We start from the raw sequence: 27,081 nt of genomic DNA, 5'->3' as shown, positions 1-27,081 counted from the left end.
ACAATACACACAAAAAAAAAAATCCAGCTGGGAACATTACATTTTTCCTGGCTATGCCATCACAGAACAGAACAAATGCCACTTGCCAGGTTCTTTCATTGATTTTAAACAGAGCACATCAAGGACAAGTGTACAACGGGGGAAGCATAACCCATTACACAGTAATGGATATTGCTATAGGTTGCTTCATTACCTTTACTGGATGAGTAGCTGGTTTTTCCTTATATAAATGACACCCTTTAGACAAAACCTCTTCCACATTCGGTTGTTTAGCCTGCACTGCTGCTTCAGTTTCCTGAAAAATAAAAACACATGCAGTCTAGATTAACCATAGCATAAACAGTAAGACTGAATAGTCCTAAGGCCCCATGGGACACCGTAAAACACCAGTGGACAAGCTTCTGCTCAGAATTGGTATGTGGAGCAGCTAAGGACAAAGAAGATCACCAAAGAAAACAAAAACAAAGAGGGATGGAAAAGAGTAATGCTAGTAAAATAAACAGTGGTAGGTCACTTCATCCTGAAGGTTTCAATAAAATGAGTAAAGACCTAACACAAATTCATAGTAGGAAAGACAGATATGAGAAATCTCATTTAAGCAGCTCTGTCCTTTTGTCTGTTTTACATTATCAGCAGATAAATAGTGCACTAGTTAACGTTTTGTTCATACAATATGTGGCATTATAACTGTATAAAGAGATGTGACAATGATACTGAATTTACAAAGATTAAAAATGTTAAAAGAAAATTACTCTTATCAGTAGTTAACTAGTACTTATGTAGTAAAAGACTTACAGTAATGAATTAAAAAGAAAAGCACAATAGTAGTCACAGTTCCTGAAGGTATGAGAAGGTACCTACCATTAGCAACAACAACCTCCTGCATTAACAACAGCTTATTCTCTAATAATTTTTTAATCTAGAAAGGTGTAATCCATGTCCTAACATAAGGAGACTCCAAGCAACCCTTTCCAACATACAGAGGCTTCATTTCATCAGGTACTGAGCAACGAATAATGGGTGAAGCACTACATGTAGATAATTAAAAGGAAAAAAAAATAAACCCTTACAAAAAACAGCCAACCAAACAACCAAACCCCAAACCCACTAATAATTGCAAAAGAAAAGATAAACTATACCTAGACTTTCAAGATTCAGTTTATATCATTTTTCTAGTAACATAAGTAAAAAAAAAATCTGATTTATCAAAATTATTGGTTGGGATTTTTTTGTTTTCCTTTCTTCACTCTTCACCTACCTACTTTATAGCTTTACTACCTTGTCCTAAACAATATTGCTGACTGTCCATTGACTCTCCAACTTAATTTTCTGCCCACAATCTCAGTTATTGTTAATGTGACAGCAGACGAGATTGTGTGTCAGGTATGTCACTATCTGAGCCAACACATCATTTTATTGGTGGAAATCTGTTGTTCTTTTTACTGCAATAAACTTGTTGAAATCTATGTCAGTTTAAGTCTCAAAAAGGGGCCATTTTTCTCATACGTTTCAGCTCAACATACAAATTTTTGTCTATGTTGCTGCCTGAAATGTTATTTGCAAAACCTTATGGCTAATCAGTAAAAATAGAGTTGATATACCCCATATCATCTTTCAATTTTCTTTTCAGCAAATGAACTGAATTAAAGCTTGTCTGATATTTTGCATTGATATTTGAAATATGTTTGAATTTAATCGTGTTTTATTATGCATTTCAATATTAATGAGATATAACTGTAAGGATTCATAGAGAATGAGTGCTGAAAAGCAATGCACAGCAAAACTGGGATATTGGGGGACAGAGGGGTGGGAGTTTATTAACCTGTTGATCAACCTTTCATTAAAGTATTATTTTGTTTCTGTTTCCATACTAGGTTAGCTTTCTACTTCTCGGCATATAAAGAAAAAATAATAATCAAGGAATGTTAATGAAGAGGTAATTTTCTGGCTATCTTGATGAAAGATAGGCATCTTAATATTTATTTGGTTGCTGTTTTGTTGTTTTTTCTTTGTTTGTTTTTAAACTAAGCCATCTGTAGTATTAGGCCAATGTTTTCTGTTTTGTTATTCTACGCATCTCACACGCTCATAAGATCATCAAGTATCATAACAAAATCTGTAGCAGGAAAAATACATTACAACACTATGGGTGTGCCTACATTACTGGTTTAACCCGCAGCATGAACGTGCCTGTGAAGTGCATCTCTCGACGTTCCCCACTCACTGGGCTTTGGTTTCCACCATGGACTGGTCTAGGAGCACACAAAATGGTTTTGTTTCAGGCTGCAACCATTGTGGAAGGCGCACTTTAGGAGTGTGCCTAACATAGTCCCAGCTCCTGAGAGCAGTCCCAGCCCTCCCTGTCCCTGCCCAGCTTCTGTCCAGGGTTCCCTCCACCTGCCCATAGCCCAGGACCCCATGTCACCTCCCAGGGCCATCAGCCCCTGACTCAAGGATGCTGCAGCAGGTACCCCTGGCTGCCCTGCTCCTGGCTGGGGAGTGGGATCTGCCTTGGCTGCTGGGCCCTACCCTGAAGGCTCCTCAAGGGGAGCCCTGCAATGGCCCCAGCCCACAGGGAGCCATCAGCCCTGCAGGGCCCCAGCAGCTGCTACAAGGGTGGAGTGAACCTGAGCGCTTATTGTAAGCTTCCCCCCCAGGACATCACCACCACTTCCCATTCACATTTTCTAGACTTGAGGAAAAGCTCTTTCAGGAGGGTCTCTAAAGCTTTGCCATGTATTTGAACAGGCTTGGGTTTGTAATAACAACAATTAATGGTCAGGTTCCATCACAAGGAATTGAAAATTCAAGCCCAGAAGAACTCACCTAGGAAAGGCACTCCAGACTAATCAAAAGGACTATTCACTAAAGGGGTTACTACTCAAGACTTGTAGCTGTAATGCAATTTGGCTGCTCGGTATTTATTTGTCCTCTACCTTCTATATTGAAATGTGAATCATTATTTACCACATGCACACATATAAATAGGCTAATTTCTCTTTTAAAATTAAGAGAAAAACAAAAATAGCAACATGATTGTGCCATATGACTCCCCATTGTGCAGAAAAGTAGAAAACATTGAATGATCCTTGTCATCATTATTGTCATTATTTTAAGAACTGTCATTATTTTATGCTAATACTAGTATACACAACACATTAAAACTGAGATATTCCATTTTTACATATATATAAACATTTTAAGAGGTATTTTTTATAGATTCAAAAGGTATTTGTTCTTTATGAACAGAATAAAGGCATAAATGTCCATAGCCAGGTAACAGAAATGTAATGTATTTAGTTGTCAAATCACCAGTTCCTTCTGCTCTACAATTTTCTGGAGCTACATGAACTAATCTTGTGTAGTCTGATCTTTCAAATTTAATGGCCTTGACCTAAACCAAAATGCATTGTGCAAGTCTATCCAATTTATCATGATGCTTCATATGAGATATATTTGAAAAAAAGAATAGCGATAAGAGTCCAGGGGAAAAAGAGGTTCTCAGTATCTTGGCATTCATTTGGGCACTGCTCAAATAAACAGACATCATATTTGTTAGACTAGCAACTAATTTTTCTGATTGTCACGTGTGGATCCCAGCATTAGTTAAAACCACCACGGAATTGTTTTAAATAAATGCACATCTGACATGAAATTGTTGTACTAACAGCTCTGAGGCAGCTCTCAGTTCTCTGCCTGATGGGATAGCCCCTTGATGAATTCTGCCCAGTGAGAAAGTTTCCAGCAGTTTCAATTCCATTTGCTAAGTGACACCCTGTTAATGTGGGTCAATGGGCAAGAGAGAGCTTTCAGGATTCTGCTCCATCACTCAGTTCCCACAGAGAAGATAATGGTAATGACTTACATCGTGGCCTCCAATGGTTCACTCACAACTCTCTGTTATCTCTCTGCAGTCTTCATCTAGGCTGTGCAGGATCCAAGAGAAGGACACACTCCCAGAGCAGAGCCTGATGTCTGATCTTAATCACACAGGCCAGGCTACTACTAAAGCTAATAGGAATTGTCAACACCCATGACTATCAGTTTTTAGAGGAGACCAAAGTCGTATCTTTTTAAAAGTCCTGATTCAAACCTTTGGCCACACTCACTTTGCTTGCTGTGGGAGGATGCAGAACTGTCTCTGGGAGACAGAGCCGACTCTACTGGAATTGTACAATTTATGAACTGCCTGGGAAAGCAATCGCGATGCTACTTTGGGCTGGATGACGAATATGCTAATTAACTTTCACACATATGGCAAATTAAAATACATCATCACTGGAAACTGCTGTTTCTCAAACATGTATAAACAAGAATCAGAGGGTACCTTTTTTCCATGACGCAACATCTATGAATTTTCAGTGCTGTTAAAGTGGTGCATCTGAACTGATAAAAGCCTGCTGCTGAATAAGCCACATTGGCTTCTGCATTTCCAACAGCATGTCAATTCAACCTGCTGAACAAAGTCACAGGCTGAAAAAGTGGCAAGGACTTGTCTACAGCCCCATCTGGAATATGAAAGTCTGTTGATATAGCTCAGAACTTAGAAAATTCATATTCCTTAGCTGAAACCAATATATTGACTAAACCTCTGGTGTGTATGCCAATGGAAGATAAAGTTTGATGGCTTGGCATATGTTATTTCAAAAGATGGTGACTATCCTAGCAGACACAGACAGGCTGTTTGACATATGCTGCACATATATTAGGAGGCCCAGTCAACTATCTATAAATGTATTTGCAGCATTTCTGACCACATATTGGTCTATATTAAGAATCAAAAGCATTGATTCACCTTTTGGTAATGCCAGTAAAACTTTTGGGATCAATTTCCCAGTGAGATTACATTCATTAGACATATTCTGCAGGGACTGTAGGAGAAGCTCTGAGTGATTAAACCTGTGTCTTTGTAGTGAAATACAATGCAAAAATGGAATCTTAATTACAATATTCAAAGAAAATTTTTAAAAAAACCTTTGAAATTAATACTGTGAGTTGTTTTAAAGTCATGACCTCTTTTTAGCAAGGCATCAAATCAAGTTATTTTTTAGGTATTTATAAAAACACTTTATACTATCTTTCACAGCAGTGGCCAGTTAGAGTCCCAGCCGAGCTTTCACCTTACTAATTTCCTCTCTACATGACCTAACAACACCCTTGTACTCTTCCTGAGTTGCCTGTCCCTTCTTCCAAAGGTCATAAACTCTCCATTTTATCATGACTTCCAGCAAAAGTTCCCTGCTCAGTCAGGCTGGTCATCTTCCCCCATGGTTCTTCTTTCGGCATATAGGGACGGCCTGCTTCTGTGCCTTTAAGAATTCCTTCTTAAGGTGTGTCCAACCTTCTCGAACTCCTTTGTCAGTAAGAACTGTTTCTCAGGGCACTCTTTGAGCCAGTATTCTGAACAGGCTGAAGTCCACCCTCTGGAATTCCAAGGTAGAAGTTTTTTTGACTCCCTTCCTTACTTAACCAGAATTGAAAATTCCATCATTTCATGGTCGCTGAGCCCAAGACAGCCTCCAACCACCACATCTCCCACCAGCCCTTCTTACCCATGGAACTCAACCTTATCATCACTGCCCTTGAGCTCTATACAGTCAAAACACACTCTAATATACAGAGCCATCCACTGCCTCTCCTTCCTCATCTATCCCTTCTGAAGGGCTTGTAGCCCTCTATTGCAGCACTCCAGTCATGTGAGACATCCCATCACATTTCTGTGATGGCAACTACATCATAGCTTTCCAGCTGCACAACGGTTCCTCCTGTTTGATACCCCTGCTGCATGCATTGGTGTAGATGCACTTCAGGTGGGCTAAAAATTTCACCTCCAACACTGGCCTGCTGTCCTCAGGCTCATCTCTAGCAAGCCTTGTCTTATCCCCTTTTCCTCTTCAAGCCTAATTTAAAGCTCTCTCAACCAGCCCTGCCAACTCACGGGGTAGAACTCTTTCCCCCCTTTTAGATAAGTGAAGACCATCTATCTCCAACAGGCCTGGTGCTGCATAAGCTGCCCCATGACCAAAAAGGCCAAAATTCCCTCAATGACACCAATCCTTAAGCTGTGTGTTGGAACAGGTGGGTTTTCCTGTTCCTTTCAGCGTTATTCCCTGCTACCAAAGGGATTGAGGAAAGCCACCTGTGCTCCTGTCCCTTCTACTAGTCATCCCAGTGCCCTGAAGTCCTTTTTGATTGCCCTAGGATTTCTCATCACTGCTGACTTGGACAACCAGCAATGGGTAATAATCAGAGGATCAAATCAGTCCAAGGAGTCTCCTAGTAATATCTCTTATCTGGGCCCCAGGGAGGTAGAGACTTCCCTGTGGGATGGATCTGGTTTGCACATAGGGCCCTCAATTCCCTCAGAAAAGAATCAACATTCATGCCTGTCTTTCAAGTTACTATTCCCACACATTAACAAAAAAACTATAAATAAATGGTGAGGTCCGGAGAGCCTCATTTTTTTCCTTACAAGCAAAAAAAGGGCAGTAGATAGAAAACATGAATATATTCCCATTTTCAAGAATTCTGGTTCTAAAAAAGTGACCTCATTTTTTCCTTTGACTCAGCTCTGCACATTCCCATTCATGGAGCAGACTAACAAGCTAAACCGCCACAAAGAATAGTCAGAGGAGATTTAATTAAAATACATCAAAGTTCAGCTACACCACAGTAAGCATCAGATCTTGATGGTAGGTCAGATAGCACAGTCAATGGCATTCTCACTAGTCACTTTAGATATTTATAAAATATTATTAGAATGCATCCAAGATATGCTATTAACAGTTCTGTGGCCATACTGAGGTGGAACCTAATCCACCGGGGAAGAAATGCAGTTGCCATTTTAAACTTCTATTTAATGTGCCACTATTTAAACTTCCTGAATAAAGACTTTAATCAATTTTGATAAAATTCAAGGCATGACAAGCTTTTAGCTCTGTTCTTTTTTACATAACAGATGAAAAGGTTTGATAACTTTCTGAATATTTTGCTTATCTCCATAGAGAAGTAAAACACTCTCTGTGAACATCTAAATTACAGAATTTAAAATCACCTTCCTGTCTTATGGGTTTAGGAAAAAACTACAAACAACCCCCCGAAGTAATTCAATTTAAAGACCACTCCATTAGTGGCCTACATAGAAGCTCAGTGTAAAGAGGCTTTACCACTAAAAATATCCTGTAACTAGCGGACAAACAATTTTATGCACCTGCCTCTAAAATGCCATTTTAATGAGTAAATAAAATAACCATTCTTTCCCATATTACATTAAATGACTAATCTTTTAAATGTGTGAGAATAAAATTTGATCCCAAGACAGCACTAGAAGCTATTTTAATGGGGAAAAGAATATTGTGAGATTCATTCAGCTTTTTAAAGTCAAGTATAGAAACAAAAGACATTTGATTTTAATGAGAGTCTGGAAAATTGATATAACTATAGCTCTTGACCTATGTGAACAATTTTTGAAATACTTAAGAGGAAAAACAATTCTAATATAGAAAAGACTTCTTCCTTCTAAAAGTGCAACTTTTCAATTTTAGAGTTCTTAACTACTTTGTAAACCTACAAGTGTAGCCTTGGTGCAGTTTGTAAAATATGCAGATGCGACGTTTTTTAAGACTTGGTGTGTTTTTCATCCTGTTCCCTGCAGTATCTCTTATTCCTGGTACTGGAAAAGGGAAGGAAAGAAAGAAAAAGAAAAAGGAAATCCTCCAGAAAGAAATGGAATTGAGAAGACTCCAAAACTTAAGCCATGCAAAGTGCCTGAAACAGCAAACCCTACCACTTTGCAAAGTGAAAGGATTTTTTTTCCAAAGCATGTTTTCCTGCTGGCTATCAGAAATTTGTGAGCTTCTTCTGTACTTCTAGAGGAGATGAAATATAGTAATTTTTTCCCCACACAGAGAAATCACTATCTATCCATTGCAGCTGTCTGTCCTGAAAAGGAAATTTCCTGGAGGTACTGAAGATAGATGAAATTATTAGCTGTAAAGACATGACCTGCAGATATGGCATATGAAAAGAATTTGGCTATGGTGGTCATATACCGATAAAGCACAGTTAATCATCCAGTTGGACTGCGAAAAGGCACAGTAAGAAGAATTCTTTGAGATTGGATATGATTCAGAATATTTTGTTTTAAGACTGGACAGGACACAGGATGAAACGGCTGCTCCTTTTCCACCAAGACTGAAAATCCACTCTTATTTCCAGTGCATAATATAAAAGAGATAATAACAAACCCAGGAGAACTGACATAGAAGAAGGAAATTTGGCAGAAAAAAATAATGAGAAATTCTTGCAAGAAAATAAGAGAAGTCCCAATAATTTTACTACCTCTTAGTATTGTGTGCTTTTAGCTGTTCCAGGATAACAGCTTCAGAGGAAGAAAAGTTACTTAGGTTGACCCAGTAGCAGATGTGGAGTACACCATAAGCATCTTGACTGGCAAGTGAAATTTGGTGATAATTATAAAAATATTGAGTAATGAAAATTGTTTATTTCTTCTTGTAAACAGGATAGAGAAATCAGAATTTCTTCTCTCACATTGCACAAATAATGACAGTTTTATTCAATAAACTGTCATAAACAGGGAAGCAATGACATATCTAATTATTTTACCAACTAATTCTTGATTGCTTATTATCCTCTCTCTTTGGTCAGGGCTTATATGCAAATTTTCATTCTCTTTTCAAGTTTAGTAAATAAGGAATCATTTTCACAGGAGTTTCTGGCTACAAAAGAAAATTAGAAAAGAAATAGAACCCAAAATCTATTACTATTCTAACAGTGGTTTATTGATTGTGATATGTTTTTAGATATCCCCATCTTCTGGTATTAATCTTTAATATATAATTTAAAAAGAATATCCATGAGGATATATTTCTCCCATTTGTCTTTGAACAGTTACAGTGACATATTTCACTGGAAGAAATGGCAAAGACTGCTGCAGTACATTACTCCAACAGCAGAAGCAGGGGTAGATTTCAGTAAATAGAATTTACATTCTTATAGTTAGGAAAAAATGCAGTTTGCTCGTTTTCAACTGCCTGATTTGCAAATGCAAATGGATAAGTTATATCCACACTCTGAGTGGTGGCACCTTTTTTTTTTTTTTTCCAAATTTCCATAAACAAGTATGTTATCAGAAGCTGATCTTTTTAGAATCTCAACCATCAGCCTGAAAAAAGAAAATTCTAATTGCAAAGTAAGGAATGAAAAGAACTAATAAGTAAATGCTATTCAGTACTGCCCAGTGTTAAACAACAGCCACAGCACAGGTTTACATGGATGTGTTGGGGATGAACTTATTTTTTTTCCCAGCAGCCTGGATGGCACTATGTTTTGCATTTATGATGAAAACAGTGTTGATAACACAGGGATCTTTCAGCTGTTGCTGAGCAGCACCTACACACCATCAAGGCCTTCTCTGTTTTTTATGCTGCCCTGACAGCAAACAGGTTGAGCGTGCACAACAAACCAGGAGGAGACAGAGTGGGGACAGCTGACCCCAGCCTGCCAAAGGCCTATCCCAGACTGTTCTCTAATGCTCGGCAACAAAACTGTGGGGAAGGATGAAGGGGCTACATTTGGAGTAAATTTGTCTTTCCAAGTAACTGTTACTTGTGCACAAGCCCAGCTTTCCTGGGAGTGGCTGAACACCTGCCTACTCATGGGACCTGATGAATTAATTCCTTGTTTTGCTTTGGTTGCATGGGCAGGTTTGTTTTACCTGTTAAACTGTCTTTATCTCAACCCACCAGTTTCCTCACTTTTGCCCTTCTGATTCTCTCACCCATCCCACTGGGAAGGTGGGGGGCAGGAGGGGCAGGTAGTGAGCAAGAAGCTGTGTGGGGCTGAGAGACTTCCCATCATTGAGATACTTCCCATCATTAACCCACAATAGTTTAGAAAGAATTCCCACCTGCCCCACCAAGCAACTTGAACAGTAACACTTTTGTGTAGCAAATTGACTCTCTATACAAGAGTATCTCACAAGAGTTAAGCTTTACAGCACTATACCCAACATCAGAGCTACATTTACTTGGAAGTTTAACACAGTATCTGCAACAGGATTGAGTGATTTCCATATTATCACTAACTTCAGTGTGAGAAAGAACTAAGATAGCTTTAGGCATACATTTTTATTTTTACTTCAAACAGCAATTAAAAATAAACCAATTTTTACTCCAATATCAGCCAAAATAATATCAAACTTATTCAAATATCCATCAGGTACCAAAAATTCATATAGTTTCCAATGTCAAAAAAACTGAGAAAATATACACTCCCTGCCTCTAATATTTATTACATAGCAATCAATTCAAAGCAAATTAAGACAAAGGCGACAAGACCATTTTGCAGTTATAAGTGGTCATTCGTATTGGCTCTTCTTCAGATTCCAGTATTTTAAATTGCATGTAATCAGTAGAGCAAAATATATAATCTTACAAAATAAAAGTGACTTACATAAATAATATGCTATTATCAAGAAGAATAATGACTAAGACCATTCAAGAACTGTGTTTAGAAGAGAAAGAAGGTTTTCTGTTAAGAAAAGAGCATATGAAATAGCTGATGAGAATGTTAGAAAACTGTATTTTGTGAATAGGAAAGGAAATTTCCTATCTTAGACAACCTATCTACACTACAGCAAGCTGTAGAGTTTTCTTATTGACTTTACTAGAGCCTTAGTAAACTGCCCTATCCTTTCTGTAAGCTTGCTCCTATATTAATTCTCTTGCTTACATTAACCACACTTTTCCCAGGGACTCAGACCTGGGCTTTTATTAAGAGTACAAGGAGGAAGCTAAAACACAAAGCTGAACTTCTAAGCAACTTGTAAAAAGCTTTTGCTTTCAACAATGAAATCACATCCTGATTTATTATCCATTATTTCCTGGAAAAATACTACCACACATCAAATACTTCATCACCTTTCAAAAATCTTTCCTCTCCTGAGATGCTGGGACAGAGTGTTCGCAATCCATCCTCAAAGCTGCAAAGTCTGTTACAGATTAAAAAATTTACAAGGATTACTCTTTGAGAAAGGAAAGTTTTGCCACATTTTTACAATCCATCTAGAGCTAATGTTGTTTAATATTCTTGTACTTGCAATAGATTTTTTTAGAAGAGATTTGGATACAGACTGCTTAAAATTTAAATGCTCAGAGCTCACAAACAAAACATTGAGCAGGTTGCTCCTCAAAGTCCCACAGGAAAATTTCTGGAAAGAGCAGTAACTGATTTAGTCACTGAATATCAGCTATGAGTTGACTGACATTGATTGCAGGTCGTAATAGTGCATTAAAAATAGGAGTAGCTTAAATAAAGTTTAAATGTCATCATCAGAAGCTTTCACAGTTCAGCCTTCTGCCAAATCAGGCACTGATGTCAGAATACAGCAGGATGGATCTCTGAGGTACACATTCCTAATGTGCTCCTATGGACAAACTATACTACCCCTTATTGTATACAAAAACTATTCATTTAAAAGCATGTTAGCAAAGTGAAAAGGCAAAAGAATAAATAAAGAGTTAAAATCTGACTTATCTAGCCTAGATTGTCAAGTAGGAAGTGACAAATGAAGGCTGATGAAAGGCAAAATACACCAATGTCCAGTTGGCAATTTCATTCTCTCCTGTGGGTGATTTTTCTTTTATTTATCTAGAATTAGGTTTGCTACTGCTCAGCCATGCCTTTGTCTTATGTTCTAACTGGAAGTTGTCAAGTATATAATGAAATGAGTGACAAGAGTTGACAGTCTTCTTATTGCCATTCAAAGTTCTCAAGGACAAAATCCAAATCCAAGTTATTTTTTAAGAATAAAGAGGTATTCAATTTTTTTTAAGGATGACCAATTTTTATCTGGCAAAACTGAACATAATATGTTATTTTAAATATATGACAAGTGACCACCACAGACAGTAAACAGATATAAATTCTACACCCAGAGAGAGTTCAAAGCTTCTTTAGCAGTATAAGCAAAAATCAAGGTTATATAAGCCTTGGAAAAGGACTCAAGTATATAGGAGTGCAGGAAGGGTGAGTGATAACCCAGAGGCAAGGAGGGAGTAAAAAGAAAAGATTTGGGAACTGAGTAAGCAGTGAGAAAGGAGCAGTGAGATTGCAAGAAGATTTGGAGTCAAAGTGGTTGGAAAACAAAGGTTTTTTTATTGTTATGTGGAGAAGATGATTTGAAAGGGTCAGAAGGATTTTCAGTGAGCTAGCAGTAGAAACATGAATTTCTGCATTCTGTCAACTCATTTCTTATCCAGAGTGTCATTTCTCCATCCATTCCTTAAATGAGACTCACATTTCTGTTCATTCTCTCCACAACCTCATCATCTATAGTCACCTACATCTGTCAAAACATCCTGGAAAATTGTTTTGCAGGGGAAGAGGCAGTGATGAAACAAAGACCTGAAAGAATTCCCAGAAAATGCAGATTTAACCTCCTCCTATGGTTAGTAAGAGGCATGCTGACTCATAGGGCTTTTAACAGGTAGAAGGTGGAGGAACAGGCACTACTACCTCCCTCTCTTCCTCGTGCCCTCTCCCCATATCTTTCCTTCCATCCTACACATCCTGAGCTCTTTTGAAGAAGTAAAGAGCACCATCAACACACATTTATAGAACATGAAGGGTAGGGTTGTCTGTTTAGGCTGGAATAGAGCATCTCCAGTTTCTCTTTTAACAGCGGGGGAATTTGAGTCAAGCTGAGCATCCCAGGCCATTTTAGCCCGAGGAGTAAATCTTTGCAATGGCAAAGAACCTGTGAAAGTATTAAATGTAAATAAACCCCATATAAACTTATACATTGGTAATATGCTTATTTTTGAAATAAAATTCAGAAAGCCAAAGAAAAAGCCTAAATACTGTTTACTCAATGTATCCCTTTACTAACACTGTGTGGTTTGTTCAACCAGACAGATGGAGAGGAATACAGAATGAGGTTAGGTAAATATCTGTATTTTCATTTATTTATAAATATTTTTCTGTGTATTTTTTACATTTGCTATCACTGTTTAAAAAAAAGAAAGAAAAAGCAAAACATTTAAAAAGGCAGAAGAAAAAAGCTGGTTTATGTATACTTTGACACAAACTAGTTAAGGGATTCTTTGGCCAATTTAGGAAGAATAATTCGGCGATCAAAAACTAAGTGCTGATTTTGAGAATATAATAGATAACTCAGAAGGTGAAACAGCATTTAAAATGCAGAATTCAACAAAACTGTAGCCATAGAACTACAATCACAAGATCTGTGTGCCTAACAGATAGCATCAGCCACAGTGCAGAACCCATCTTCCTGTTGAAAAATTCAAGGTGTGAAATTCAGATGGAGAGATACCATCAAAAAGGATTTTTACCAGACACTCACTGTCTGTCTGGCAAGTTGCTATCAAAGTCTTGCACATATAGCCAGTAAATCTGTAACTTTCCAGAGATCCAGAGCAAACCAAAGGCATTTATCCTGAAGCATTCAACTATCTTTAGCTCCTCCCTCTGCTGAGGAGACTTTGTTTTCATAGGATTATGCAGAAAAGACAATGAATCTCCATATTATATATATGGAGATATATTATATATAATATATATATGTGTTGAATTGAAAATTCAGACAAATTCAAAAAGAGGATGATTAAAAATTAAATGTCAGCCTTCTGCCCAACATTGAGCTCTATTCTGCCCAGCACAGAGTTCTACTTATACAAATGCTGGATGTAACTCCATATTAATTCCTTGGATGACCTGATAACTATTTTGAAATTATCTAGATTTGCTCATTAGACAAACATTTAAAGAAAAGGTTAAAATATTTTGGGGGTTTTTGAGTTTGTTTTTCAAAATACTGACAGTTATGTACTTTAGCATTTCCTTTTTAAAAATCACCCAAATGCAGTTCACATAATGAAACTCAGGAGAAATATTTTCCACCTCAAATTCACTTGGGAGGAGATAGCCTAGCAATGCAAAAAAAAAATCCAGTATCCAAGCAGTTTTCACAAGAGACTGAGGGAAAAAGTTAGAACACACAATGTTTTCCTCATTATTTTTTGTGCAATACAGGCTGGTAACTTTCAAGATCCTCTCACTAAAGCACTTTTTGTTACACTGAAGTATGGGAATCAGAGCTAACATGTACTTTACTAATTATTTCTAAGATTACTTTGATGGATGTTTAAATACAGAAGTTACACATATGCATTTGTTTTCAATTTTTCTTTAATGAGTCCTAATTTGTATTTTCTGCTTTCTATTCTATAAGCATGTTTTTATTTTTTTTGTTCCATTCATAATCAAACTTTCCAGCCCAATTTTTATTTTACGCAATTTTAAAGCCATCTATATGGTTTTGTGAACCACGGCTCAAAGCCATATGTAGTGGTGGTAATGACCTGGCACATCATAGACATTGTAAAAAGCACTTTCCAATTACATAACCATAGATAACTTAATGGTAGTTACTACATTGGCAGAGGACAGTAGTCACAATATATCCCACTACTGCTTTTGAAAGTAGATTCAAAATTTTCCTACTAGTACTGGTTATATTTTGTTATTCACCACATTTTTGTTTCTATTTTCAAGGACTACCAGCAAGTGAATGCTTAGAAAAGTGACCACAGAATTTATGCAGAAGAAAAAGAATCAAGGATTAAACCAGAAAAAAATAGTGCTAAAACAAATAAAATAAAATAGTTCTATAAACCCTCCTAAATTTGATTTTTTGCTTTTTCTTTTCTACATCTTTCTTTCTGACATAATTTTGGCATTATTCAGGTTGTATTAAAACTGACACAATTTAGTAGATTATAATCTACAATTAGCACTATAATCTATAAAGAGTGAGTCATATTTTCGATTGTGAGGGAGAGTACTGAGCTAAACAATAATATTTTAAAAGTATTTCAGTATACTGATATTTATTATATGCAGTGCTAATTGGAGTCAATTATGAATACATGGTATCTTATATATGTGAAAGATAAACAACGCAAACCTAACCTTGTACTACTTATTTTCTCTAAAGACAACTAGAAACACCATAATTTAAATGATCTTTGATTTTACGCCATAGAGAGCATTGTTTCTTTGTAAAATTATAACCCTACTTATTTACACTTTGTGAAAATGGCATAGTAACTTCATTTAATTTTAGCAATGTTATCTGATTAAAAGACACAAAAAGTACTACAGTACTGAAGTTTGGAAAGTTTACTGTACTTTTTCCTGTAAACTTAAATTTTTCAGACGAGTTACAACACTTGACTTTATAAATTATTTACATATAGATTTCAAACACTAAATACCAAGGCAAGTAATCCACAGTAACAACTAAAATTTAGCAGCAACTAAATCCATATAAGCTTTAGCCTATTTGTAAGCTTTTATTATCTTACTAGACAATACACTTTCTTTTCTTTACATATTCGGGTTCCTAAAAATAATTTTAGTTAATAGTAGCTTGTTGACTACATCACAACACAATGAAACATCCTTACTATGTGCAGATGCACAAAAGTACATATTAGAAAGAAATTGTTCTTTTTCGACTGTAAAAAAAGCCTTTAACTCCCACTTAAGGTGTTTTTCTAAAGCCTTAGCACACCGCAAATGTTACATGGACTACATTTAAAAAGTGCAATCTGACTGTAGCAGATTGCAGAATGTTAATTTTATCTTAGTCACAGTTGCAGTAGGTTGTGATAGGAAAGCTTTAACTTCTGGTCTGTCTTATTCAGTCATTTTGATTTTTATATATTTAAGAAAGCCCTATTATTTTTGTTCTGTTACTCTGAAACCTGATTTTTAAATCTAACTGTTCTTTGAAGCTTTCTAAGGTTCTTCCTGTAAGCAAAATATTTGGGAATCTCTAATCAAAATTATCAATGACTTAGGGTCCTATCATACACAGAACTGGAATCCAACAGGACTATGGGGAAATAAATATTTAGAGGAAAAGAAAACTAGGATAAATCACGAGAAAAAGTTGGTTAAACTTTCCCTAGCTGTTTTCTTAACATTTTAGCTAGTGAAGCATCACTTATTACCCTCCAAAGATTCTCCTTCTTTTTCTTGCAGGTGAAGTAAACAAATCTCAGCAGAACAGTCAGTAGGAGGATATAAAGGTCAGTATTTGCACAACTTCCTTTAGCCACAACTTTGGCGCTCCACAGCTTGTTGATGCCGTAGGCAAAGCTGTTTCAAAGTGTAAAGTATAGGTCTATATCCACATGTTCAGAATAATGTATCCCTAAAAGGTTTAAGTATATTAAATTTGAGTGGCTGGATTAGAATAAACACATTTCAGAGTGCTCATGTGTGTCCTTAAATATTCCACTAAGGAGAGAATGCAGAAGCAACTATAACTTCCATTATAGCAACATTTGCCACCTACTTAGACTCTGATTATCTGATTTAGCCGAAAGAAGTTTGTGATTAGAGACAACCACATTATTATCAAGACCAGAAAAATAATTGCTTTGACCACTACAATAATTGCTTTTTGAACTAATACTAATTAGATACTCCATATTTGCTTTCTTGCCTGAATTAGAACAACAGTACTGATTGTGAACAAACAGAGTTTAGGAAAGAACTTGATTACAGTCTATTAATGCAATATTGGACCTCTGTCTAGTTTGGCAAACAAAGCAGTGACAGAAAGACAAAGCTAAAAAAACTCAGCTGAGGAAAAATGTGCAGGTTTTTAACTCAACTGCTGAAGTAATTTACCACATGATGTGGATGACTGTTCATATGTGGAAATTAAAAAACAGTCTTGGTTGGTTTGGTTTTGGTTGGTTGGTTTTTTTTTAGTAGTAGTGTTTTTGAGAAAAGTGTGCTGCAGTTCAAACAGAAAATAATCCAGAAAACTGAAAGAATGACTTTATAAAGCAGGTCTGACTGGATGACCAGAGTAGTATCTTCTGACCTTATACTGAACCAACTATACTAATGCTGTTCATATCTCAGAGCAGGGAAATAGTTGTCTGTTCAAACTCAGCTGCAGGGTTGCCGTATGTCATGCAATAGGTGGGACTGTTTCTGTATACAGGTTTCATATAAAATTTTAAAAGTCCGGTAGTATTTGTGAGTTTGTTTTAAGGGCTCTTTTTTATGTTAATATTTTTGACTAAAAGAATACCTGGCAGAATGTTTGTCGATGTCTAAGATAAAAGTGGAGACTATGCTATTCCAAGTTTGCACATGTCCACACCTCAGTAACTGCTACACAGCTTGCTCTGCTGCTAATCTAGTATCTCCTGCTGTTAGGTAGGAATCCACATCCCCATACATTTCTAGCCCAAAAAAACTGCCAAAGTACCCTGGGAAATATATATCAAAATGTTACGAAACTGCCACAGACTTGAAAGAAGCAAAGCTACCCTCAGAGACCCCAAAAGACAAAGCAAAAGTGAAGGTAGAGATGTCTGGATCGGGAACCAGGCAGATCTGAAAAAGCTAAACAAAATTTCCTTATGTCAAAATTCCCTCACTGGGACACAGTATCTCATATCACCCATGTTATCCTGCAGGGCCTCAGCTTTGCACTGAGATGATATGGCTGCATTACCAGTTGAAAAGCTTATACGACTAAGCTTTACTTATATAAATAAAATAGATAAGGTTTACTTATATGAATAAAGATTGTGACAATACAACCAACAAAACACATTTGAATGCTCAGGAATTAGAAAGTGCACATCTTTAACTGTGTTTTTTTTCTGACAAAGACAGAAAATCGGCTAAGAAAAATCAAATTGTTCAACATAAATTGAAAGAAGGATCAGGAAAATGGGCTTCACATAGTCAAAGTATTGAGAGAAGTTACTGAAAAAAAGAACCAGCACATAAAAAACAAGCACCTAGTAAGAGCTGAACTTCAGCATGTAGGTGCTGAAGGTGTCTCCTGCCATGGCTGTACCCAATGACTATGACTATAACACCCACAGCTTAGACACAAGTGCTGGTAGAAGCTGTATTGTAAACAAAGCTGTACTGTTAAGTACTTCAGTCTTTTTCTAAGCTATAATGTAGGCAACTTTTGTACTATTTTCTTTGCACCATTTTGTAAAATTGGAAATTCATGATGATATCATCTAAATTTGTGAAGTATGAATACTAAATCATGCAAAATAGCTACCAGAATGAGGGTAAATCCAGGTCAAAGAATGAATGCAGACAGAGTCATACTGTTAAGCTTGGAAAACTAGAGTTGTAAAAGACACAATATGAAACACATTCTAGATGCATGAGAAGCTGGTACACTGCAAATCTGGAAGAGTTCCAGTGTTCACAAGTAGCTCCAGTATTCAAGCAGAGGAGTCAAGACACTCTTACAGATGTAGATTCCATAGCTTCTCCATGCATATACATCAGTATTTCACAGGCACAGTCTATAAGATGCTAATATATAAAATGAAAATTATGTCAGTGTGGTAAAAAAATATTCAACACTTAAAAACCCCTAAGATCCAACCTAATAGTTTTAATTTTTTAGATTGCAAATCTGCATTTCAATGTAGATTTATTTTGATAGTTTCCTAAAATTTTTAAAAATTCTTTGTTTATAGAAGGGAACTGTAATTAGGAATAATATCACAAGTGAAACAAATACTGGTACAGATGCTTTCTAAATCCTGAGAATGAAGAATCTTTTGTCCACCCTTATTGAGAAATTAGTTATTATGGCCCCAGTGTGATTTTTGATACCACTGGTAAAAATTATCATGTTTAATTGAAGGTCCAGGTTCTATTTGTGCCACTGCAGACTCTACATTACGGTCAAGAAAATTATGAAGACAAATCATATTGGCAACAAGTATGTTAGGGTTTCCTGAGCCATACTGTAATTATTTGAAGTAGGCACAGAGTTACGATAGCAGAACGAATTTAAAGAAAACAAAAATTTTGATTCAGAAGGGAAAGTATTTTATAATAAATGCTGTTTCAAAGTACAATATGCTTTTTTAGGACTGAACAATTTTAAAAAGTTTGTTTCAACAATTTCATGGTGTTCATATATTTCTTAACATTTTTACTGCTTTTTAAACTGATGTACGTACATACTTTAGAAGTTAAGATGTTGCCCAAAGCCTCAAATGACACAAAATGTTCCAGGGATTGTAGGACTATGAAGTGGCCCAGTATGTTCCTTGGTCACCACAAGGTCTTTCTCCAAAAGGGGGACCAAGGAACATGCTGGACTTGTCTAATCTCTTTATGTCTGCATCTTCTATTCTTCTGTTTCCTAATTGCATTACAGTGAACTAGAAAAGAGCCTCTCCTATTATCTACTTTTTTACTAAACTTAAGGTACAAGTCTAGGAAACAACTGTTATTAAGCATCTGGAACCATTCTGTAGGACTGGAGGAGGCTGATATAATGCTATGTAATTACTCACTTGCAAATACCTCTGAAATGAAGGGTTAATAAATGAGAGAGAACAGAAAGAGAGTCTTTTCTTAAATAAGTGATTGCATGATGCTAGGCAAGAACATGCATTATGGCATCCTGTACTAATGGGATTTTGAAATCCAGGATGTAGGTAGGTAGCAGAGCTTTGGTGGGAAACAACCACAGTCCTTGGTTGTTCCAGTCTGGATTCAGCATTGCAAGGATATGTAGGAGGGCAGAGGCATAAGAGACCATTTCTCAGGAACTGAAAAACTGCTAAATTTGGGGTCTTGTTACCCCAAAAGCAAGTGCTATCATGTTCATAACCTCATGCTACATGGAAGGTCACAGTCAGCACCCTGGGTTGAGCTCATACAGATCCAGAGAGCTCTCTGATCTGAAAGCATGACTAAGTCAAATGACACAGAAAATGAACTATGCCAGTGACACTGAACCTCTCATTTTCATATAACTCGTTTGCATCCTTCCCTGAATTTTTATGTGGTGCCAAGAGTAATGAACTAAAAAGGGAGAGGACATACAAGTCAAATTCTTCAGCATGACTGCCCACACCATTAAATTGGGAGCATTGCTTCCATCATGGGACAAACTGCACAGTCTGAGGCAGTGCTCAGGCATGGACAGGGATTGGCATCAACCACAGAGGCTGCAACAGGCACCTTGGATGCAACTGTCTTCTTTTGAGGGTTAAGATTGTTGCTGAAAGGATGCAAACTGTGCTGCACCAGCTGACCTATAGGTCAAACGACGGTCCTGAACACTTTTAAAATAGAGACATAGTTTTAAGATCCATAGGAGGGATTTTAATTGCTCTACCGGTCACCAAGCCCAACCATGTACTGAGTCTTAAATGTCTTACTTTTTGTGAAGTTGTCTGTAACAATATCTAACAATTTTGCCTTTGGTTGCACCTTTGTGACCATCATAGAATAACTTCTGTGCCACCATTAAAGGTTAGCGCTGCTGGTGATTTAATTATTTATTTTTTTTGCTAAGTAAATTTAAGGGACTTCTCATCTATTCTTAATAGCTGATTTTCGCAGAGATGGGAAAAAAGTATGAGCTTTTAAATTAGTATTAATTCACAGAAACTGAAAGTTAGTGTGAATTGTGCATGTGAAATTCACAAATAGTCTCCTCTATATACTTACTATGCAAATATTATAGAGATCGATATTATTTAAAAGTTTAAATCAGATTATCTGATAAGGACCTGCATTTATTATAACCCTTGATTTATGGAGGAAACTGCAATGATAGTTATCAGATTACAGTTGAATGCCAGAAGCAAAAGTTGCTATGGTTTTCAGAGAAATAAATCACTGTATCTTGGAAAATTCTGTCAGAATAATTCTAATTGGTATTTTAGATGGACTTTAATTTAATTTCAGCTATGACACATTTTTGTAATTGGAATTTCCTAAAGGTAAGAAAAGGCAAGAAACTTGCTTTAAAACAGGCATATTACTTTAATATAATATTGCTAACTAGCTAAAGACACTCTGGGCATCTATTTAAAACAAACACATATTTCCATCCTCTTTCTCTTCTACCTATCCAACCCCACATGTTTTTCTCATCATTTATATTCACCTGCTACTGAGGTCAGAAAATTTTTAACAATAAATATTTTGTGACTTTTAGAAATTAATATCCTTACAATACTTTAAATTTATTTACTCCAAATCTTTGCCACTCATATTAGTTTTGGAACTCTTTTCCCCAAAAAATAACTTTGAAAACAAAAGAGACAGGAGAGGACTTAATGGCTGAGGAGGAAGCTGAAGAACATTACCATGCATGCTCAGTAAGAGTATGAAGAACACTGACAGAAATTTCACAAAAGACAGTGTCTTAAATGAAATTAAAATGAAAATTTGTAAACCATCATGTAAAATCCTATAACTAAAATAGTCTGGTTTTCCTGAGGACTTATATGAACTTTTCACTCTTTTTCACTCGAGTGCTATATTTACAAGTTTGATTGTCAGTTTTAAACCTCTTCTTCATACGTTCCAGGTTTTTAGAATACTCAAAAAGATTCTTTGTAAAATTTCTTATCCAGTCTCTTTTCTAAGAAGATTAATAATACGCTTTTCATTCCACTAGGTGATCATCAGAATCATTCTTGTTTCTGAGAAAAAGAGTTACGAAATCCTATAGCAGATACTTCAGTGTTCTCTGGATATTGGTGAAGGAATTAAAATTGTTGTAGAATAAATGCTGAATATTTATACAGTATTTGGGAACACCAGAGATTTGTTAAAAACATCCCTTCCATAGGTAGGATGCACATCCTTATTTTTTTAGAGGTACACATTAGCCATACAGGATGGCAACTTAAGAAGACACATAAACATAATCATTTCAACAACAATTCAAGAGGATGTGTATGCAGAGGCTTGACTCAGTGTAGGACAGAATGTTAGTATGGGTCTGAAACCTGTTTGAAATTGATTGTAAAATTGAACGTTGTCAAGACTAGGCTGCTTTCCTGAATTATATCTACTAATTTTCAATGTGTTTTGTTGTTATTAATGGTCTCAGTCTGCTTATTCTTAACCTGAAGAAGGTTATAAGAATGTAATCGCCTTCAGAGATAATTAATAAAGAGTGTTTAATGTAACAGATTCTCTCCTTGAAAAAAACTGCATTCTGGGTAAACCAATCATTCAACAACATTTTAAAGAAGTCTATATCTTTTAAAAGCAATCAAGATAGATAACATGTAAATAAGAAGCTAACATGCTTTATATGATTACAGGACTGAAAGAGCCAAGCAAAATATTTCATTCATAAGCAATATGAAAAGCAATACTGTTATAACTTGTAGAAATTTACCCCTGCTTTAATTTTATATAAACTTTGAATGTGGAATCATTCTAGAAATAAAGGAGACAGAATAAAAAAATGGATGAATAATCTAAAATTTTTTGTTAAAATACAGAAGATATGAATGTATAATTTTCTTGAAACCAAAATTCCATAAGTCATTCAATACATATACAGCCATTTGCAAAGAGCTATACTAATTTTATCTTTCAGAAAGAGAATGAATGTAATTGCTGAACTCATTCTTTTAATAGGACTACAACAGGCCTTGAGATTCACTATTTTATATAATGTGATTGTACGACATAAGAAGTGTTTGACCATTAAAACCGTTCCTTAATAGAAAATAAGTTAAAGTGAATTTAATCAACATACTCAGCAAAACCACACATCTTAAGGAGAAGGTATTATTCCATTCATGCAAGGCAATACAAGTTCTGAATATTTACATTTTTTCACTTCTCACTGAAAATTGCAGCATCAAAACCAAAATTCATACAAAACTGAGTGTTTCCTGTTAAATCTTTATGTAGGTGAACAAGATGCTGAGCTACTATAAACTTTAACTTCATAGATTTCAATTATCTATTGTACATTAAATATTTTCCCAGTTTTTGTGAACATAAGATCATACATGTATAGACAAAATGCAAGGCCAAAAGGCCTAAGTATATATCCAGCAGGTCAATTGATTCCAACCAGCATTTTTCATCCTTAATTTCTTTGGCCTCACTCAATTCATATACAGGCATCTTTTTTATACTTAAATACATATCAAGGATCAGATTACAAATATTTTTCTCACAATTACTAGACAATCAGCTTTATTGATTCCTGGAGCATTACCTGTGCAGTTAAATATCCTTTTTTGCACTATGAGAACCATGATATGGTCCTAAATATTCTGATTTTCATGTAGTCATATTAGCTTTAATGAAATAGCTTAAATGGTCCAACTGATATTCTGAATTTGAGTTTGCCTTTTATTATGATTTGATGCATCAACTTTTGGGGCTATGGTTTCATATATAATAAAATAATAAAAATAATAAATTATATCTTGGAACCACTGGTTCTAATCTGCCCTCTCACTAGAAACCATTTAATGAAAAAAAATTAAAACTTTCCTTAATTCATAAAGCTTTGAACTTCTGGGGACCATTGCTGACTTCTGTCTCAAAGTTACATTGTTAATAAAAACTAAACAGCTGATTCTGCAACTGAATTTTTGACCACTTAAGATTCCAACGCTTTTATAAAATGGAAGAAAATTTACCTTAATATCAAAGGCTCCTGGCTGACCCTCTCTGTTATAAAGCTCCAGCTGGTTCTTGACAGGCGTGACCCACAATATCACCTGATTCAGTTGTTTATCAAGTTCAATGAAATCCTTTAGCAGAATCTCTATTTCTTTTTGTTTCTCTGGAAGATCTTTGGACACCTGAAAAAATACCAGAAGCCATTGTTTAGATGGCAAAAAAAAGCCAACAACAAACAAAGCACAAAACAATTTAACACTACACACATATGTACTTATATAAAATGTTAAAATATAAGTTTTATATACTGATAGAAAGAAGGGAAAGAAAAAGGAGATCCACCAATCCAATTATTATGGTAGGTATCTTGCAAATCATTCGAAACACAGTCTGTCCTAAAACACCCTGAAAAAAACCCCAAACACATGCACGCAAGAAAAAAAACAAACCCAAAAGAGATTTTTTTTTTTAATCACATTTTAGCATCAGATTTATCAGTTTTTTGGTGAAAAAATTATTATCTGTTTTAAAGGTCAATTTTTAATCAGGAAAAACAATGTGAAAATACAAAATTGATCATTTGAATGGTATCTAACCTTTCCTCCTCTCTTGAATGTAGATACTTATAAGCATATATTTTCTTATAAGATGTTTAGAGTTGCCAGTTTGGTCCAAATATGCATAAGTAGATGCATAAAATGAAGAAAAATAATGAAGAAATGTATCATCAATTCTGATCAGGTCACTTGGTTCTCTGATTTGCATTCAAAGCAGTGAGATTTGAATTAACTAAGCACATTCTTCTGTGCCAACAATATTAAAAATTAAGAATCAGTGAATAGCATAGTTCAAATCCAACAGCACTTGGAGTAAATGTAGGAACAGGTTGAAAATAAATAAGCCAACACAAAGCTCCATGCTGTCCTTCCCAGATTGTTTTCTACAGCTAGGTAGGTGAGGTGTCACAACACCACACAATGGGAAACGTTGCAAAGATATACTAGGGGAGAAACCATCTGTACTTTAAAAATAAAAAATATCACAACAGCAAATATAGGGACTGGGCAGAGATACAAAACAATGTCAGTTCATTAGCAAAATCAGCCAAGAAATATGACTAGCTTTCCATTTCAATGGAAACGTTTTTAAGCACATTTTTAACCTCTAAAGTTAAGCAGCATTAATGGAAGCATTGCCATCATATTGCCCAGCAACAGAAGTATTAGTGCTCTGTACTAACCTCTTATTCCTAATGACAAAATTTCTCAGAGGACAATAAATCAGAGTCATGAAAGCAATGAATGTTACTAAAACCAAACAACCACCATCTGAGAGAATGGAAAGAACACAACTGTATTGTGACATGCACATTTCTTTAAAAATTTGCTTTGACAATATTGATTTGCCGGTACCAAAGTAACTCCTCTAAATATACTCTGCATGTGATTTGTTAGACTGTACTTAAGTGATATTTGTAATTTAAGAAGTTGATTTGCCATATATTACATTATCTCCATCGTTCACTATAGCCACCCCATAATATCCTATTTAATAAAAATTGACCCTGAGTAAAATTTCTTTTTCTATATTCCTAATCTTTTAAATGTAATAAAAACTCTGCTTTTCCAGAATGACCCAAGAAACGAAAGAAAAAAATTAAAAATGCATTCATTTCCCTTATGCGTTAACCAATATTTATGCAGACCTTGGCCTAATTTCATACAAGATTAGTTTCATCTTTCTTACAACTTCTGAATGTTAATCTCCAATGTTTACTAGTTTTAATATTAATGTAAATAATTTCCACAGAAACACAACTGAAAGCAAATAGGTAGTCATAGGCAGACAAAAATCCAAACTGTCTTCTGAAGATCTGAAATTTAAATTAATCTACTTCTAATCAACATTAATCAAGCATTTTAGGTCTATCACAGGACAGAGGAAGAAAAATTCGTAGAGGTTTTGGGGAGTGGGGGGACAAGGGAGAGGTAACCAATTAGATACTAAGTTATATTTGATCTAGAACAGTAGAAAATGAATAATTAGGTTTTGGCAACTGTACTTCAACCCACTCTTTTCAGAACATTTATTTATCCCATGCATAATGAGAGATAAATTGTGATTTAAGTAAATGTAGCCTCTTCTTACATGTTGTCTCCTGCTCTAAAATTATAGCACAAATACAGGATTAAAATATTTTTACTATATAAAAATGAAGAAATCTATGTCCATATGAAGTGTTTCATTACATACAGAAATTTAACTTCATCTAATTTTACCACAGAGACAAAAACAACAACAGTAAATGAAGAAAGAACTTTCCTCAAACTCATCTTAGGGCTACAGATAAACATTTAACAAGGCAATACCTTGTAAGATCCAGGTAATGTGTCACATGCCATTTTGTGGGAATCAGAGTCTTAGATGGTGGTTATCAGGGATTTCATTTGCTCGCTTGTTGTGGTTTGTTTGGGGTTTTTTTAAGCTCTGGCATCAAACTGTCAAGCTGGCTAATCAAATTAGAGCCTGATGAGTTTAAGTTAATTACAAGTCTGCCTATCAAGCCAAGGTACTGTTGCAGACTGTCTCCTGGGGGACAGTTTGTTTCCTGAGCTAATTCTGCTGCTCCCTAGCAGCATAAATGGGGAAAACCTCCATGGACTATTGGACATGGACATGATGACTGGCTGTTCAGATTTATGCCCTTTCTCTGGCAGAGAAGTACACATGGAGATGGGATCCTCCAGAATCTTCCCTTGTGTTTTAGTCACAGTCCTTCAAGCTTGTTATTCACAGCTCCAGGAGTTCCACCCCTGAGGTGGGATTATAACGCTGGTGGGCACAACAGCCATTCTACTGCCCTTCTGTCCCTGGGCTCTTCAACAAGTTCCTACAAGTTCTCAGATGCCTCTAGGGATGAATGAGCAGTGACTAGTCTCCCACTTCAATACTCTCTTTCACATTTTTGCTTTGGGCTCTATCCTCCTTTCATTCATTTGTAGTCTTGGAGTAGACACTTTCGTTCCCTTTGGTGTCTTATCTCTTTCCCTCCTATTAACAAAAGACTACTTTTATTAGGTTTTATCAGAGAGGGCTGATGTCCTTTTCTAAGAGAGAAGACCAGTAGGAACAGCGGCCATAAGGCAACACCTTACAGGAGACGCTTTCCCCTAGATCTGCCTAGAACTGAACACAGGCCTGATGAAGCAGTGTTACAGGCTGGCAAGGAAGGCAGGGTGCAGATGAAAAAAGGAACTGAAGAAGGGTAACTTCAGTTGGAAAATCTTTCTAAAAATCTGGGTTAGCTCTTTGCATATAAATTAAGTATTTTAAACTTTGCCTTATGCAGTAATAGATAAACATTGAAAACACACCTTATTTTGCAACCAAAGGCACAAAGTAAATTTGTAAGTGGAAACAACAGAAGTATGAATTATTTCTTCAAAGAAAACAAATTCCATTTCAACATCAAAGGACTATATAATTTCAATGATATGTGTCAAAACATTAATCTCAAAGCATGTGATACATCTAAAATTTTGTACTCTAGTTCAAGTGTTA

At 35.8% G+C, this 27,081-nt stretch overlaps 1 protein-coding gene across 11 annotated transcripts in view; it reads right to left on the bottom strand.

The window, feature by feature from the left end:
- DMD (dystrophin) overlaps positions 1–27,081 on the bottom strand; it is a 922,945-nt gene that overhangs the window by 346,143 nt on the left and 549,721 nt on the right. For all 11 annotated transcript variants that reach the window (XM_032679549.1, XM_032679551.1, XM_032679556.1 and 8 more), the window contains 2 exons: positions 23,538–23,702; positions 194–295 (listed from right to left, as the gene is read on the bottom strand). In XM_032679549.1, the coding sequence (XP_032535440.1) occupies positions 194–295; positions 23,538–23,702 (267 nt within the window). The remainder of the gene's footprint in view (positions 1–193; positions 296–23,537; positions 23,703–27,081) is intronic.

The sequence above is a fragment of the Chiroxiphia lanceolata genome, chromosome 2 (assembly GCF_009829145.1).
Source record: "Chiroxiphia lanceolata isolate bChiLan1 chromosome 2, bChiLan1.pri, whole genome shotgun sequence".
In the NCBI taxonomy this organism is placed as follows: Eukaryota; Metazoa; Chordata; class Aves; order Passeriformes; family Pipridae; genus Chiroxiphia; species Chiroxiphia lanceolata.
Note: the sequence above shows the minus strand (reverse complement) of the source record. Positions and strands in the feature narration are given on the sequence as shown.